The 18282-nt window shown below is 47.2% G+C and overlaps 1 protein-coding gene across 1 annotated transcript in view; it reads left to right on the forward strand.

The window, feature by feature from the left end:
• Nucleotides 1–18282, forward strand: part of LOC134965341 (indolethylamine N-methyltransferase-like) — a 59320-nt gene that overhangs the window by 32470 nt on the left and 8568 nt on the right. Inside the window, exon 2 of the mRNA XM_063941812.1 lies at nt 1279–1486. Within this exon, the coding sequence (XP_063797882.1) occupies nt 1279–1486 (208 nt within the window). The remainder of the gene's footprint in view (nt 1–1278; nt 1487–18282) is intronic.

An 18282-nucleotide genomic window follows, 5' to 3' on the forward strand; every position in this document is an offset into this window, starting at 1 on the left:
CCCATAGTAGTCAACTCTTTAACCAATTAGCAGTCTCTCAATTGACATACACTTCACATTTACTGTAACTGTATGAAGTATAGTGTTACATTAAAGGGATACATCAAAATGATGTTCTCAAAAAGCAGATCATACTACTATAAAACATCTAGAACAATCTATTGACTAATGATAATTAATTTGGGTAATAAAGAATGCTTCATAGCCAAATGAGTGCACTCATGTACTCCCCACCCCTAGGTTGCAGTGCAATGGGCTGCGACCACCAAACTCAAATATAAATATACAGAACCCTGCACTCTCCTTAGCAGCTTCATTCACCTTAATGCTTTAGTATACTGTACATCTGAAAAAACAATGGGGTTTTGGTTTATGAATTGTACAATGCATGTAACCTAGGGGTGGGGAGTACATGAGTGCACCCCTCACCTGGGAATGGAGAGTGCAGTGGATCCTCGTATTTGTATAATAGGGTTAATTTTGAATTGGTCCACTTGTGATCATCTCTTTCTCATGCACCCCTAAGCTCATTTACTTTTAACCTGGGTCAGCTGCTGTTTAGGTGTGTTTGTGACTGTCTCACTTTGAAAGCGAAGAAGTCAGTTGGCAGGTTAGCTTTAAACCAGGTAAGCACACTTGTGTAGTTGTGTTGGGGACTGTCTTATCTTTTGAAAAAACATAAGTGTGGCAAGTAAGCTTTAAACCAGGTAAGCACATTTTCCCCTTTGAGACAGCAGTAGCCAGGTCCCTAAAAAATCTATGTGAAAGTTTGTGATAGAGTAGGACTTGCAGTGAAATGGGGTCCCATGGCGTGGGCCGCAAGCTTACATGCATTGTACAATTCATAAACCAACACCCCATTGTTTATTCAGATGTATACTAAAACATTAAGGTGAATGAAGCTGCCAAGGAGAGTGCCATGTGTGCATTTTTTTCTCATGTGAAGTCTATGTACTGTATGTGTCCTCTCTCATTGTTGCTGCAGTAATGCTACACAGCTCTTCTTGTGGATGTAACTTCTGTACATTATTTATGATTCAATAAAGCAAAAAATTATTGAAACAAAAAAAATCTTTGATCGGTGTACTTTGTGAAACTTTCAGATTTACCTTAATTTATTGTATGCTAAGTATTTCCATCCCTCATGTAGTACTCTATAGCTGTAACAGTAGTGTTGGGAGGCACCTGCTTACAATGACATGACAGTAAATTATGTTGCATAGAATAGATGTTACATGGCATTTTACTTTTTGTAATTACTGTTATCTTTGCCTGCAGGTTTCATTAAGGGCGACCTTTTGATTGACGTCAGTGGTGGATCCATCATTCATCATCTCTATTCAGCCAGTGGATGTTTCAAACAGATCTGCGTGCTGAAGTGTGCTGATAAATGCATCATGGAACTGAACAGATGGATTCACAAACATACAGGAGCATTTGATTGGTCTCACACATTTTTACATATTAAAGCCCTAGAAGGAAAAAGGTAATGGATCTGCACAAACATCTATCAGGAGAAAACCCATTGTTAGTACCCACAAAGCTTTTCCAAATGCTCTACACACAAAATACCCCCCGCTGTACAGTACATGTCGTAGTCTGCTGGTATATGTAGTTCAGCATACTTAGCTAATACTACTAAATCCTCTACTGTTTGAGGGTGTTATTCTCAAGATTTGCATACTGGACACAATATGTTCCGCTACTTATCAGTAATGCCAGTATAATGTACAGATGGAGATGAACTCATCTAGTGCGACTTCATCGCAGGTGTGCACTCCAGGTGGAACTAGGTAATTCGGCGCCTAGCCCCGCAATGGGAGTGCACAGAGATACTCCCTTTAAAGTGAATGGGGTGCATGCGCATCTTGGAAGTGCACGCGTCCCAGACACGATGATAGGCACACCTAGGCGGGTGCGCCCAGGCACAGACGGAGCCACGATTAGCGTGGCTCAATCTGTACAAGTATGATTAAAATCACAAAGGACAGCTGTTCTGAAAAAAGCTGTCTTCTGCAAATACAGGACTTCTGGGGGTTATGATGTTGGAGTTCTACTGGGCATGCGCCTTCTGACGTGTGAGTCATGGGGACACTGATGGATTCTATTGGATCCCTCCCAGGGAATACTGTGAAAAGAAGCCCATAGGCATCCAGAGTTGTGGGCACATTTTGACTGTAGTACGTCCAGCCTTAGGGGGTTATTCAGAGATGGACTTAGATCTTGCTTTGTCATCAATCTACTAAGATCTGCATCAATCTACTTAAATGCTGAGGTCCACCCAGCACAGGGCAAGGCCGCCCAGCATGTGTGAGGCACCATCCCGTGATGCATTTTCAATTTAATTGTGAATGCATCGATATGGGGTCAAGCCCTGACTGCGCAGCCTTGATCCACTGGCAGCGGTCCGACACCATTTTCTGTCTTGGAGCAGCTGCGTGTGCCATCAGCTGCCCCAAAAATGGTTCAGACTCGCCTGCATTGGCAGCACCACGCCCAGGAAATGATGCCACATTAACCACCTTGCGGCCGCATCCTTCTGTGAAAGGGGCCGCATGGTGAAGGCTCGCACAGGTGTACCATCGCCAGTGCGCATGTGGAGACCCGATTGGTGCAGCTGCTGGATGCAAATGCATCGGCTGCATGTTATGCAGACTACAGTGTGCTATGGGCTATCTGATGGTTCTTGGTGATGCTCACACAATTACCCTTGCCCAGCAGTCTTTTAGCCTCCTGCAGCCAAAGACCACCTATAGCAGCTGCCATTCCAGGACAGATTAGGTCCACCCCATACTCAGATTCCCCCAGGTTTTATGTATAGACAAGGCGACTATTGGAGGCTGGGCAAGAGTAAGTTGCAGTACGGTGAGGCGTACACTGAACCCTATCTAGATGCCGCTGCACTACACACAGAAATAAACAAATGCATATGAGTGCAACAGGTTGGAATATAATCTTAAATAATTCAGCAGTGAGTTCCTAAAAGAGCTTGGCAGAACAAGGCAAGGTACAGATAACAAGATTACTTAGTTGTATGAGACCCCTGGATTCCAGGCAAGGCAGGACAAAGCAAGACAAGGCAAGGTAGGCTGGAGCTGTCTGAAAGTACTTCCAGGCTTGGTCTCACATGCACAATCAGGAACTCAGGTGACATGTAATGAACTCAGGATTCTGGCAGAACTGAGTATACATGATTCTAACTGAACTGGGTATCACCAGTGATCTAATAGCATGACTGTACAGATTCTAGATTCACCAAGGAACAGGGACCGGACACAGGAACTATCAGGAATCATAAGCTTTAAGCTATAACCGGCGTCAGATTCAGTGCTGGCTGGGTAATATTAGGAGCAATTGCCAATCGGAGCAGCCAGGAAGACTAGGCCCTCTGATGAGGATCTGTTCAGACACACACACACACACACACACACACACACACACACACACACACACACACAAAACCTGCAGGAATATGAAATGCACTGAGAATGTAGGAAAACATGGCCTAATTATCTGCACAGAACATAAATTAAAATGTCTGTTTCCCTGTATATTTTTATCAGAAATACTTTGTTGCATCAAAGAATATGTATATACTCCAAGCCCAGACGGGTGTGGTATTGAAGGTCGATAGTGTCTAGGTCAACTACTATTGGTTGACAGTAACTAGGTTGACAGAGATTCTAGGTCGACAGGTCAAAAGGTCGACATGAGTTTTTTATTCTTTTTTGGTGTCGTTTTCACCGTATAGTGACTGGAAATCCCAGTTAGTGCATCACCCCAATTAGTGCATCACGTCCCCTCGCATGGCTCGCTTCACTCGCCATGCTTTGGGCAAGGTGCCTCGCTCCACTACCGCTGCACTCGGCACAGGTTACCATTCCCTATCATAGTCCACGTGAATCGTAAAGTATGAAAAAGTTAAAAGAAAGTAAAAAAAGTAAAAAACCCATGTCGACCTTTTGACCTGTCAACATAGAACACATCGACTTAGAGACCCTGTCCACCTAGAAATCATGTCGACCTAGTTACTGTGGACCAATAGTGGTCAACCTAAACACTGTCAACCTAAGTCTTTTTGACCTAGAGACTGGATACCAGACTAGACACAGAGCAAGTGATGGTCAGTAATTGGGAGATGGCTAGAAGTGCACACAAAAAAGTTAATCTCTTTGGTTTAGTTGATTTGGGATTATTGTAATTAAATATTCAACATATGAACAATCAATGAAATTTGGATGTAAGCAAATACAAATACCACAAAAATATAAATACCACAAAAGAACAATACCATAAAATATTTTAAACGAGCCATAAGAACAGAAATGAACACATGGACAGGTATAACAGTCCTATCTGTATTTAAAACATTAAGTATAGTAATTGCCTTAGGGGTTGTTATGGTAGTTGCCTGTGTCAATGCAACCGGCCACATTTATAGACACACAGCCGCAACCATAGGAGGCCATGGTCAGGCAGAGAACCTGCACCTACCATGAGGTTCATGCAAGTGGTGATGGTTTGAGCAATGGTGCAAGATAGTGGCATTAAAAGAAATAGTGTCAGTATTACAGCATGCAGAGAAGCTAAGAGTGGGTATGCCAGTCCTTGCCCAATCTCGTCCGATCTAGGAAGCTATGACGTGTAGTGCCAGGTCAGTACCTGGAGGGGAATCCCCAAAGTAGTAGGTTAAGGCTAACGGAATTATTCAAGTCTAAGGGTGTGTACACACGGTGAGATCCTTGCTATGTCCTATTTTTACTTGCGATTTCCTTTGAACTCCCCGGAGGCCAGATAGGACAGATTTTGACTAACTTTTCTTGAGATCTGTACTATGTGTGCTTACGATTTTGGCTTATGTGAGATTTTGGCTTATGTGAGATGTCATTGACATTTGAGATGAACTAGATAGTACACAGATCTAGCAAGGATTGACTTGCCTGCACAGTCTATCTTTTCTTGCGATGCCGACCAGGACCGCGCATCGGGATCGCAAGGTGACTTTCACCTTACGATCTGCACTAACTTTTCTTACGATTTTGACTATATAGTCAAAATCTTAAGAAAAAATCTCACCGTGTGTACACACCCTAACGTTGAAAGCAGAATCACTACCATCTTTTCTGTCTATTTTTGCAATCTTTTGACAGTATCTGTTACTGCATTTTTCAGTAATATTTTTAGATTTGCTTAGAAATCAGAAATTTGTACGATCAACCTAATGATATATTGTTACTAATTATATGCTGAGTCTACACTGGAGTTCCAGATGTCAATATTTAATCTGTTCAATTACCTCTATACATTATTTTAAGAATTGTCCATCAGGGGACTCTGTTGTTTAATCCAATCTAGGATCAATTATGAATTAATTTTTCCGCTGCCTATTACCCAAGTTGGGAGTAAAAATATTAAAACTGTAACATTTCTAACAGTGCCATGAGGCTCTATAAGGCGCTCATAACTTTATTGTGATTACATAAACCTTTTCTTTAAGCTAGCTTATCACTAAAATAAACAACACCACACACTGAAATAAAGACACGGACACGGTAGCTGGAGTTAAAGGTCAGACGATGTTTATTGATCGCTGACCAACTCTTTAAACTATAATTGTGATCGAATTAGAATTGATTTAGAATATAGATTTAAATTTAGCTTGGAGGATGGCAAACAGAAAGTCGCTACCAAACACCAGCACCAGTCACCTAGATGAAAAACCACCAAACCAAGGAGGGGAGTATCCCGACCCCGCCTCCTTCCCGCATAACCCGCATTGTGCTGGCCTCACCCCTCTTTTCTCTGGCAAACGTTCGGTTCCCGCAGGGGAAAGTCTAAATGTCCAACCGCAAGAGAAGGACACACCTACCGTCCTTCTAAAGAGGGAGCCCCACAATGACCACTTATGCCTGTGTGACAGCTGGTTGGTAGCGACTTCCCGCCAATCTGACTTTCAATAGCCAACTGCAGGAACAAAACCCCTAGATGCAGTCCGGGAGGCCGGGCGGGCATGCAATGAATGGCAAGAGGAAGTCTAGGAAAATGGCCCTGCCCTATATACTATCCCAAGACCCACCTCTTAAGCCTGATGTACAACCTTCTAATCCAATAGGAAAAAACCACAGGGAAAAACTGATCTGCCTAGCAACTGCTTAGACATTAAACAACCAATCACAAAAAGTTGATCTTTTATATGGCCTCAGGCTTATGCAGCCTTCAGCTTATCTAAGGCGCTCATAACTTTATTGTGATTACATAAACCTTTTCTTTAAGCTAGCTTATCACTAAAATAAACAACACCACACACTGAAATAAAGACACGGTCACGGTAGCTGGAGTTAAAGGTCAGACAATGTTTATTGATCGCTGACCAACTCTTTAAACTATAATTGTGATCGAATTAGAATTGATTTAGAATATAGATTTAAATTTAGTTTGGAGGATGGCAAACAGAAAGTCGCTACCAAACACCAGCACCAGTCACCTAGATGAAAAACCACCAAACCAAGGAGGGGAGTATCCTGACCCCGCCTCCTTCCCGCATAACATGCATTGTGCTGGCCTCACCCCTCTTTTCTCTGGCAAACGTTCGGTTCCCGCAGGGGAACGTCTAAATGTCCAACCGCAAGAGAAGGACACACCTGCCGTCCTTCTAAAGAGGGAGCCCCACAATGACCACTTATGCCTGTGTGACAGCTGGTTGGTAGCAACTTCCCGCCACCAAGGTTTACAAAAAACCGCCACCGCCATCCGCAACCAGCAACAATAACCACCTAAGAACAACTAAATAGCCCTACCGCAAAGGACCAAAAATATCCTCCAGGAACATCTGCACTACTTCCGGAGAAAGATGAACCCCATCCTCCTTGTAGAACTGCCTATTCCTTAGCATAAGTAGAGGATGCCTGATCGCTACTCCACCTATGGCCCTGACAAAAAGAGACACCGCCGAGTTCACCTTCTTGCGTGCCTTCTCCAGCGCCGAGAAACGCACCGCACCACGCCAATGAAAACGGGGCACTATTTCCGACCAAACAATGCAGACTACCGGCCAGTGACAACGGATCGCCACCAAATCCGCCTTAACGGACAAGATCAAATCTATGCCCTTCACTCAACCTAGATCATTACCACCTAAATGAAGGACGATACAACTAGGGCGACCCCAGCGGCGCTCCCGAGAAAAAAGGAGCCGCAACAAATCACCCCACAACATACCTCTAACACCTAACCATCGCAATTGCCTGGACCCAAAAACCTCAGCTGCCCTAAGCGCCATGGGATGCTTTGCCGCCCAAAAAATATAGGAATGGCCAACCAGCCATACATGTTCCCCAAAATTGTCGATAGCTGTAAAAGAAAACATCCTAACATCAGAATTGTGAACATAATACATATATAAAGCACAACTTAACAAGAACCCAAGTGAAGGAGAAAAATCAAAAAACCTCCCGTGAACCTTGATAGAACAGCCAATTGAAATTAGGCCCCCTCAGAGGAAAAAATTAAAAAATTCATTTCACACCCTCGATTCAATCCGAAAGGAATGGGTACCGAAGTCCGCCCCCTGCAAGCCCAATGCCGCCAAACATTTTTTAAACACAGCAGCAAATTGAAACTTTGTCAGCGGGTCAACCTGCGCGTGCACCAGCAACTGGTCGCCCCCCGGAGGCCTCAACCGTATATACTCCTGCGTCAACCGCAGCGGGAAAACACCCGTTTCCCCCTGAGCCTCCAAGGACACCCAGCGACCCCGACCTGTTTGATCTGTCTTGGATCGCACAATCCTACAGAGCAACAGGCCCTCCTGCAAGCGCACATTTTCGTAAAGCAAACCCGACTCCCGTGACGCCTTGCTGCATGCCACCAACTCGCTCACCCGGAAAGCCCCAAAAAAGGCCAGGGCATACGCACAACTAAACAACGCCACTTCGAAATCTGAGGTCGCAATTTGGGGCAGCACACGCAGTAACTCTGCTAGTAGCTGCAACGTCATGGGTCTACGTGAGTCCGCGGGCGCCGGGCGCAACCTAGCCCAACCTTTCAGCGCTCTGGAAAGGACAAAAAACCCCGTGGGGTCCGTCATCCCGTGGAGCCGCGAGTGAAAAGAAATGCCCGCAAGGGCAGATGCCATGGCCGCTTTTGACCTACCGTTTTGGTAATGTTCCCAAACAAAGGTCATCAGGGTGTCGGCTGAGGACTCACCTGCTACCCCGTACCTATGCTGAAAGACCGACCAATCCCGCCAGGCTGCATCATACGCTCTGAGAGTGGAGGGAGCCAGAGCACACCTGGCTAAAGCAGCTAACCCGACTCGACAATCTGCCAGACAGAAGGCGGGCACTGTAACCCCTCTGCCGCCGCTCCCGGAACCAGCGCCCTGAATTTGTCAAATTGGAACCGCGACAATGCATCCGCAATTCCATTGTCAATTCCGGGAACGTAGCGGGCACTGAAATTAATATTGTGCCGCAAGCAAACTAACACTAGATGCCGGAGCAGCCTCAGAGCCTGCGGCAAGGAGGAACGCTGATTATTAATCGCATGTACCACCCCCAAGTTGTCGCAACGAAACGAGATGTCCCTATTTGCGAACTGGCAGGCCCATAATTCAAGTGCCACTATGATCGGGAACAATTCCAGCAACAGGAGATTCTTGGTAAACCCACGCGTCACCCACGAGGCCGGCCAAGCAGCAGCGCACCATGCCCCAGCAAAAAACGCGCCAAAACCTTGACTGCCCGAGGCATCCGTGAACAATTGCAGCTGCTTACTGGAACAACAAGGCGCCGGCCACAAAACCTCCCTGTTGAAGGACACCAGGAAAGAGACTCAAATACGCAAATTATCTCTGATCTCGCGGGAAAGGTACACTGTGTGATGCTGCCGGACCGTCCCCGCCGTGGCCCGTTCAAGTTTGCGACAGAAAATCCTACCCATGGGGATAATCCGGCACGCAAAATTGAAAGAACCCAGCAAAGACTGCACCTGCTTAAGTCGCACCCTGCGTTTGCCTAAACAGTCCGTAATTAAACCCAAAAGCTTACGCACTTTATCCTCGGGTAGGCGACAGCAACCCCCCACCGTGTCTATTTCGATACCTAGATAGCTAAGACAAGTGCAAGGGCCCTCACACTTGTCCTGCGCGACCGGCACCCCTAAATCGTCAAATAATGATCTAGCTACCGACAGAATATCCCCACAGATCGAACTGTCCCCCGGCCCCACAAAGAGAAAGTCGTCCAGGTAGTGAGCCACCCCCCGCTGGCCGGAGGCGGTCTGGACGCACCAGTGCAAAAATGTGCTAAAACTCTCAAAGTAGGCACAGGAGACCGAACAACCCATGGGGAGACACCGATCTACGTAAAATTTGCCCCCTAGTTTGAAGCCCAGAAACCGTAGGGAATCCGGGTGAAGCGGGAGTAGCCGAAAGGCCAACTCCACGTCCAATTTTGCCAACAGACCCCCCGGACCACAATCTCGCACCAAGCGCAGAGCGTCATCAAAAGACTGATAACGTACCCTGCACTCTGCCTCCAGAATAGCATCGTTGACCGACAAAGCCGGAGGGTGCGACAAGTGCTGTATCAAGCGAAACTTGCCCACGGCCTTCTTGGGCACCACCCCTACTGGGGAAATGCACAAGGAGGGCAACGGGGGAAAGGCGTAGGGCCCCGCCATGTGCCCCAGGCTGATCTCCCCGTCCACTTTCCGACGGACCTCCTGCGGTAATTCGCGAGCCGATCTCAAATTCTGGCGCGCCACCACGTGCCCCGAATCCGAAATGGGCAAACGAAACCCGTGCCGAAAACCCTCCAAAAGGAACGACGCGGCCGACTCGTCGGGGTATAAGCTAAGCCAGCTCCGCAACTCGGGAACTAGAATCGGGGAGAAGGCCTTACTTGCCAACTCCCCCGGCCTCCGCCGGAGCGGAGGGCTTACCGCTTGTTGCGGCGGTGCAATCCTTGGCCGGGTGACTTGCCCCGCACAACTTACACGAGTGGCGAAAACGACAATTCGCCCCTTTGACGCATTTGCCTTCGTTGTAGGCAAAACACTTCCCCTTCCCTATCAAGCGGGAACCCGGAGCCCCGGCCGCCCCGGGCTTCTTGACCGAGACGTCCTGGGTGGGCTTAAACTGCTGCGTGACCTCCAACCACACCTCGACATCCTTAAAACCCGCGGGCAGGATGGGGTTTCCATCCTGATTGCGACGGAATTTCTCATCGTAATCCCGCCAAGCGGAACCCTTGGACTTTAAGTACATGTTATGTACTAAAAACAAATACTTTACTAAGTTGGGATACTCCGCAGGACGCGATTCCGTGTAGCAAGCAGTAAAAACCAAAAAACCTCGCAACCACTGGTGGAAATTGCGGAAAGCCTTTTCACCCATGCCACCCGGTTTCTTGGCTGCCTCAAAACCCTGACGCATCTCATCCGTAAGGGTGAAAATGTCAACGTACTTCCCCTTGCGGATTTTTTCCTGCATACGCTTACGAACCCCCCGCGACACCGCTGTGTTGGCGCAATGCACCATCTCCGCATAACGGGGGGGTCCAGGGGAACTGCTGACGCTGGCGTTGTCACTTTCTGCGCTTCCTTCGCCATGCGCCGCGCAATAAGTCTAGCTAATTTACGCGGGCGCCGTGGCGAACCTGACGAAACACTGCTAGATGAGGAAGAACTACAGGATGAACTGTGTAAAGGAAGGGCATGCTCACCAGCGTTAGAAGGCCCAGGAACCGCGTCGTCCGGTGCACCCGACTCCGTTGGCGGCCTAACTTCTCCCGTCGATGCCGCAGCCGTGGCCCCCTGCGGCCTTCCTCCCCGACGTGACGTAGTCCCGAAAGCAGCCAGCACCTGTGAGGGAGAAACAGAGGGAACAACAGGCGCGGGGGAAACCAGCGCATCATTCGCAATGGGGTGAACTTGCGGGGGAGGAGGCCAAGCCCATACGCCCTGTGGCGGAGGGCCGGCGGGAAGCTGCAGGGGAGGACCCCCGCCTGAGGGGTACGTAACGGCGTGGGGAAAAACAGCCCCGACCCCCGAATCGACCCCCATGGAGTAAGCAGGCCGCCATGACGCATGCGGCGTGTAATCGCCCGCCCCCGCAAGTCCGGCCGATACCGGGAGGGACCCCGTAGGGGCAGGGAGGGGCGGCAAAATGTGCGCCAACTGATTCGCTCCAGACAGGGACGGCCTGTGCTGCGAGCCCGCAAAAGCAGGGAGAGGAACCGTAACCCGGGGGCCTCAGACCGACCATGTGGTCTGGACGCCTGCGCCCGAGCCGGAAAAGTACGGGAAAAATTGCGGAGCGGGCGCTACGGTTAGGCCCATGGAGGACGCCCCGGCAGCTGCCGGGAACGCCGCCGCCAGGGGCCAAGGAAGGCCACCAGAGACAAAATGGCCCCGGCGAAGCCTTGCGGTGTGGCAAACGAGGGAGCAGGGCCGGGTAGGTGGTAAGTCGCCGCAATGGACGACTGAGTTGCCACCATCTGCAATGCCCCCGCCGGGCCGGGGGGGGGGGGGGGGGGGGCCCTGAAACCTGACGTACGGGGACGCCGCCACGGGCAGCCGCACAACGGGCGACCGAGGGCCCAGCCAAAATGCCCCCGCTGCGGGATTCCCTTCTGGGCAAGCCTGCCATGGAACTGCAGGAGGAGCGTACGCGGCAACAGCCCCAGCCCCGCCCCCCGCCGCGGGAAACCCCGACATCGCCCCTGACACCCCATGCACTATTCTATACCTGGGCGCCACCGGCCCCTCCGCAGGGAGGGGTACATGCCCAATCAAAGCCGGACTGGGGACAGCGGGCACCTCACCCCGCTGCCCCAGAACCATATCACCCCCTGTTGAGCCAGTCCCTCCATCCCCCTCCGCACTCCCGCCGCGGCCGCCCGGCACCACGTGGGAGCTCGAGCCGCCAACGAGAGCCGCTGGCGGGGAAGGTGGGGAAGAGCCGCCGCTGCCTAAAGCGCCGGGCAAGGGAGCCGCAGGAGCAACCGAGGGTGCAGGGGGCGCCGGCGACCGAGGCCCGGTCGAGCCGCGCGTCCCGACGCCACGTGGCGGGAGGCCGCCGGTCTCCCGCTGGCAGGGTAGCGGGCCGTCGCGGCCCGACCCCGCCGCATGCCAGCCGCCGTTGTAGGCAACCTCCGGGGGGGAGCACTGCGGGAGCGGGGGGTGCCCACAGCCTCCATGAGGCGGCTGGGTGGAGGGGCAGAGCGGCGTGGACGCGGCATCATAGGGGGGGGTGAACCGCGGATAAATATAAAATTTATGCAGCAGTGGGAAACAAATTATGCAGCAGTGGGAAACAATGGAGGGGGGAGAGGGTGCAGAAACAGCAAGGAGAGTATAACAGGAATCAAATCAAGTGCTGTGACAGGTACTTATCCTTCCTGGGCCATGCAATGAATGGCAAGAGGAAGTCTAGGAAAATGGCCCTGCCCTATATACTATCCCAAGACCCACCTCTTAAGCCTGATGTACAACCTTCTAATCCAATAGGAAAAAACCACAGGGAAAAACTGATCTGCCTAGCAACTGCTTAGACATTAAACAACCAATCACAAAAAGTTGATCTCTTATATGGCCTCAGGCTTATGCAGCCTTCAGCTTATCTTATTATTTTAGCTTTAATTGTGATTTGTCTGTCTCTCAGGGGTCCTTCATTTTAATTACACCAATAAAAGCTACATTTTAATTAAACTTTCATTCCATTTTTATTTTTCCTTCAATGAGTGTGCCTGATAAGGGTTTTTCTTTCTTTTTCTTGTATATGCACATTCAGTAAGACATTACTGAACCCTTAGTGCACCACCAACAGACTAAATAGAGATGCATAGTCACAATAATGTAACGAATATTTATATTTATTTTCTCAGATTTATTGTCTACTAGTGTGGGAACACACCAATTTAGCAAATATATTCAGACAAACACCAGAGGAAGATCAATAGTAAATTCACAAACATGCTAAATTTTCAAAGACATTTTCATATCAATATATAAGTAAAATATATGATTGCATTATGTAACATTAGCAACATACAAAATTAAAGCTAATGCTATGTGGATAATAATAATTAGCATTATAAAATCTGTAGATGTCACAAAGGTATATGTGAAACATAAATGCCTTCTGTGCTTAGACTTAGGTCCCATCGCCGTGATATCTCATTATGGTATGCAATTATTCCAAAATATGGAAAAATCCGATATCCGAAATACTTCTGGTCCCAAGCATTTTGGATAAGGGATACTCAACCTGTAATTAGGGTACTAATTCCAATAAATAACTGTCCCTATCTGTCTAATAGTGAATCATATAAATGGGCATGAGTTCTTACTTCTCCCAGGTATTTATTTAGTGATCCACAGTCATTTTGTGTCAGGACCCTCCTTATTTTTAGACTTTGGATGCCAGTAATTTCCAAAATGCAGAAATCATAATTTGGCAATATCACTAGCAATGTGTTTCTCTGTTAAATCTTGTGACATCATTGGTTTAATTTAGTGTATACAGTAATTATGTCTTCTTGTAAAAACACTTTGCAGGTGCTCAGGGCTGTCTTTTTGTATGGGCTCAATGGGCTCTTGCCCAAGGGCCCCAGGAATAACAGGGTCCTAGGATGATAGCTGAGGGTCCCCTCTTTCTAGGGGTACCAGATATTTGAAAATCGGCCCTGGGGAGCCAGAGATATCTGACTTGAAAGCAGTGGTCCCCATCGAAGCCTTTTAATTGTTCTTTCCAGCCAGAGATCTCAGGTTCTGTCTGACTTAAAGTTTTTCTGGGGGTATTCTCCAAAATCTGGGACTATCCCCTTTCAGTGGACACTGGCAGCTTGTCTCTACTATGCCCAGAACCAGAGATATCAGCCTTCCAGCAACTGGTCCCTGCTCCAGCCCCACACACCTGGCATGCAGTTTTATATTTTTGTTGGTGGATTGCTCTGGCTCCTGCACTCTGATCCCCAAGTCCCCAGCACCTCCTGAAAGGTGTCCCCAGTACCTCCTGAAAGGTGGGACTCTCTAGTTTTTTTTAAATCCCATTAAAGGTAAGAAATCTATTTCCAGGAACCGGAGATATCTGCCGTAAAGCAAGCTGCCCTGCCACCAGAAAATAATGAATATTATGCCCACTCCACTATTGACCCCTCCCCTACATATTAAACACCCCCTACCACCCTGGAAGTCATGTACCAGGGCCCCTTCATTCAGCCCAATGCCCATTCTACAGTTTAGTGTTTTCCTTCCTGCCCCATCTGTGCAGTAAAGGAGTAATTAGCAGAAATTATTTCTCCAGGTCCTACATGCTGAGTGGAAGATAGAGCACCCCCAAACCACTGCGGGACATCAAAGCTGCTGCTGACAGCACCCCCTACCTATACTGATGGAGGATGGGTAGGGGCCCCAGTGCATTGCCGTGCCAAGGGGCCTACACTGCTGTTAAGACGGCTCTGCAGGGGCTGTGCTTTATCCTTAATGATGCACTTAATCTCAGATATAAAATAAAATAAAAATTCCCAGGTGACTTCCTCATCACATATCAACCATATGCTGCTATAGCTTCCATATTCAACTCCAGGGCCAGATTAACATTGGAGTGAATAGAGCTACAGCTTTCTCCTGAGATTAAAATAGGCCCATCAACATTCCAGACTGATAATGATAAACTGTCCAGTTGGTCACATGGTTTCCATAAATAAGAATTTAAATTCTAATTCTAATTTCCTCACAAAGTGATTTTGTTTTTCTACTTTTACTTATTTTGGGAGACATTGGGGATTATAGTGTAAGGAGTGTATATGCTCATATGTCACTGGCCACACCTCCTCAACTTCTCACAATAGGCCCTTGATCATTTTCAGCAATAGGCCCATGAGGATCCTAAGCGGCCCTGTTCAACTCAGACACTAAACTCGCCCAAAAATTCCCCCACATGCCAATCATAATTGTTAATGCCACTAAAATCTCCCACTAACCCAAAAGTGCCAAAAATGCTAAGAGAGCCCAATTATATTCCTTACACTCTAAGAAAGCGGTTTAGCAATAAAGATATCTGATGCTCTGATCATGTTCAGTCTAAACCTCCACTTTATAATTTATTCTATCTGTATTCTTCAGAAATCCAAATCCAGATACATTTTATGGATTTGAACCAAAACCTGATATGGATTTCCTTAGGAGATCTGATCTGATCCAAGGTCTGTTGGGGATCTTCCAACTGTTTGGAATTCTGATTTTAACTGGATTGCAAAACATACATGATTTTAGCTGTTTATATACATATTTATCAATAATTATTAGAGATGAGCGGGTTCAGTTCTCAGAGAGCCGGCTCAGAAACATCCCGTTCTGAGCCAGTTTTCGAGTCCATCTCGGGACTTCCCGCCAGACTCAGAAACAAGAACGAGGCAAAATGTTATCATCCCACTGTCAGATTCTTGCAGGTTTTGGATTCCATATAAACAGCTGCGCATCACCTCCATTTTCACTCCAGACTTGGAGAGTGAGGGATACAGACCTCTGACTCTTTATGTGGGTGGTGGTGTGGCATGTGCTCTCTAGGGGTGCTGTCCTGTAACTGTGATGTTAAGGGTGCTGTCCTGGCTGTCACTGGTGTTTCATGTGCTGTTAGGGGTGCTGCAGCTGTACATGGGTGTTGCTGCTGTCCTGGCTGTCACTGTGTTGTACAGGGGGCAGGGGCACCTGTCCTCCAGTATGCAGTGAAAAGACAGGGGGTTCTTGCCCTGTCTTGTATGCTGTAAAAATTAAGGGGTGCCGTTGTTAAAATAAATGTACACTGGCCCTGTTTTGTATGCTGCAAAAATTATGGAATGCAGTGAATATAAATGTACACTGGCTCTGTGTTGTATGCTGTAATAATTCTAGGGTGCAGTAAAATAAATGCCTGGTCTTGTATACAGCAAAAATTCTGGGATGCAGTAAAATAAATATACACTGGCCCTGTCTTGTATGCTGTAATAATTCAGAAGTGCAGTAAAATAAATGTACACTGGCCCTGTCTTGTATGCTGTATTAATTCTGCGGTGCAGTAAAAATAAATGTACACTGGCCCTCTATTTTATGCTGTAAAATTTCTGGGGTGCATTGAAAATCAGTGTACACTGGTCATGTATGCTTTAAAAAATATAGGGGTGCTGCTGTTAAAATAAAAGTACACTGGTCCTGTATGCTGTAAAATTTCTGGAGTGCATTGAAAATCAGTGTACACTGGTCATGTATGCTTTAAAAATATAGGGGTGCTGCTGTTAAAATAAAAGTACACTGGTCCTGTACGCTGTAAAAATACAGGGGTGTTGCTGTTAAAAAAAAGTACACTGGTCCTGTATGCTGTAAAAATACAGGGGAGCTGCTGTTAAAATAAAGGTACACTGGTCCTGTATGCTGTAACAATACAGGGGTGCTGCTGTTAAAATAAACATACACTGGTCCTGTATGCTGTAAAAATAAAGGGGTGCTGTAGTTAAAATAAAAGTACACTGGTCCTGTATGATGTAAAAATACAGGGGTGCAGTGAAAATAAATGTACAATGGCCTTGTCTTGTATGCTGTAAAATTACAGGGGTGTTGTGAAAATACAGAGGTGCTGGCACTGTCCACGGTTGCGATGTCTGGGCCTCCCCTTCACAACACAGTATGGGAAGTGTAGGCTACTACAACCATTTGCACGCCCTCTGTAAGTACTGGGAGGAGTAACACCAGTCCATTTGCTGATATTGAGATTGAGGATGTCACTGTAGAAGTACACCAGGATGAGGAGGATATGGGTGTAGCTGGTGCTGAGGAGGAAGTTGATGATGAGGATTCTGATGGTGATGTGGTTTTTTTGAATAAGGCACCAGGGGAGACAGTTGTTGGCCATGGATGAAAAATCTCATTGTCATGCCTAGGCAAAAAAATAAAAAAGCCACCCCTTTGGGAGTCAAGCCATCTGTTGCCTTTGTCAACCCATGTTTAGTAGGGATAAGGACGTTAATCACCTAGGAACATCCTCCCTTATACATTACCTGTAGCGCATTCATCATAAGTCATTGCCAAGTTCAGAAACTTTGGGTAATAGCATAAGCATTCCACTGACACCTTAATGGTGTGGTTGGTTTGAATATTATGTCTCTGTGAGGATGAGGATGTAAACACTGAAGGGGCAGGGATCTGAGCATGAGGACGACATCTTGTCACTGTAGAGCCAGTTTGTGCAAGGAGAGATTAATTGCTTCTTTTTTGGTGGGGGCCCACACAAACCAATCATTTCAGCCACAGTCGTGTGGCAGACCCTGTCACTGAAATGATTGATTTGTTAAAGTGTGCATGGCCTGTTTATACAACATAACGGTGGGTAGGAGGGCCCAAGGACAATTCCATCTTGCACGTCTTTTCTTTTCCACATCATTCCAGGGGTACTGCCCTATATGGGGTGCTTCCCCTCTGCCCTATCAGTCCAGGGGTGCTGCCCCACTATTGTTTAAGTCTAGGGGTGCTGTTGTCTCTCTGCTGTGCTGTGTAATTCTCCAGAGGTGCTGCCTATGCTATTTAAGTCCAGGAGTGTTGCCGTATAATTCCAGGGGTGCTGCTGTACTTGATCCTAGGTTTAAATGAAAGCCTAGAGCAGATATGAAACAAGCTTCAACAGCACAAACAGATTTGTGAAAACATAGCCGCAAAGGTGGAAATGGAAATTGCTATGTTGACGAAGTGTTTTTAAATAAAGTGGGTAGAGATCACATTTGTGGCCAACATCAGTGTGACATAGAAGAGACTGAATCTTAATTCATCATAACTACTGGAGAGGTAAAAGTGAGAATTTCTGCCAGAGCATTAGAGAGAGGTTCTTCTCAATTATTTCATGTTAGGCATGCTGTGGGCACAGAGGTTAGCATTGTTTCCTCCCACAGTCCTACTTATAGTATGAAATGAGTTTCGACAGTAGAGTGGTAAGCTCCACTAGAGCAGGGGCTCAATAACAAAAAAATTCACTACACAGTCATGTACTTTACTGAACCCACCTGGACTTAACTTGCCCCATCCAGGGCTGCTGTGGGTGCTCAGGAGGGGCTTCTAAAACATCTAAGGGGCTACTTTATTGAAAAATATTTTATGGATAAAATAAACAAGACACACAGGTATGCTCACATGCGTGTAACTGGGACACACAAGTATGCTCACATGCATGTAACTGGGAGCTGTGAAAAACAAAAATAAGGCATCTGCCACAAGATATGTAAATAAAAATGCAATTAAAAAAAAGGAAGAAAA

This window comes from Pseudophryne corroboree, chromosome 10 (assembly GCF_028390025.1).
Source record: "Pseudophryne corroboree isolate aPseCor3 chromosome 10, aPseCor3.hap2, whole genome shotgun sequence".
In the NCBI taxonomy this organism is placed as follows: Eukaryota; Metazoa; Chordata; class Amphibia; order Anura; family Myobatrachidae; genus Pseudophryne; species Pseudophryne corroboree.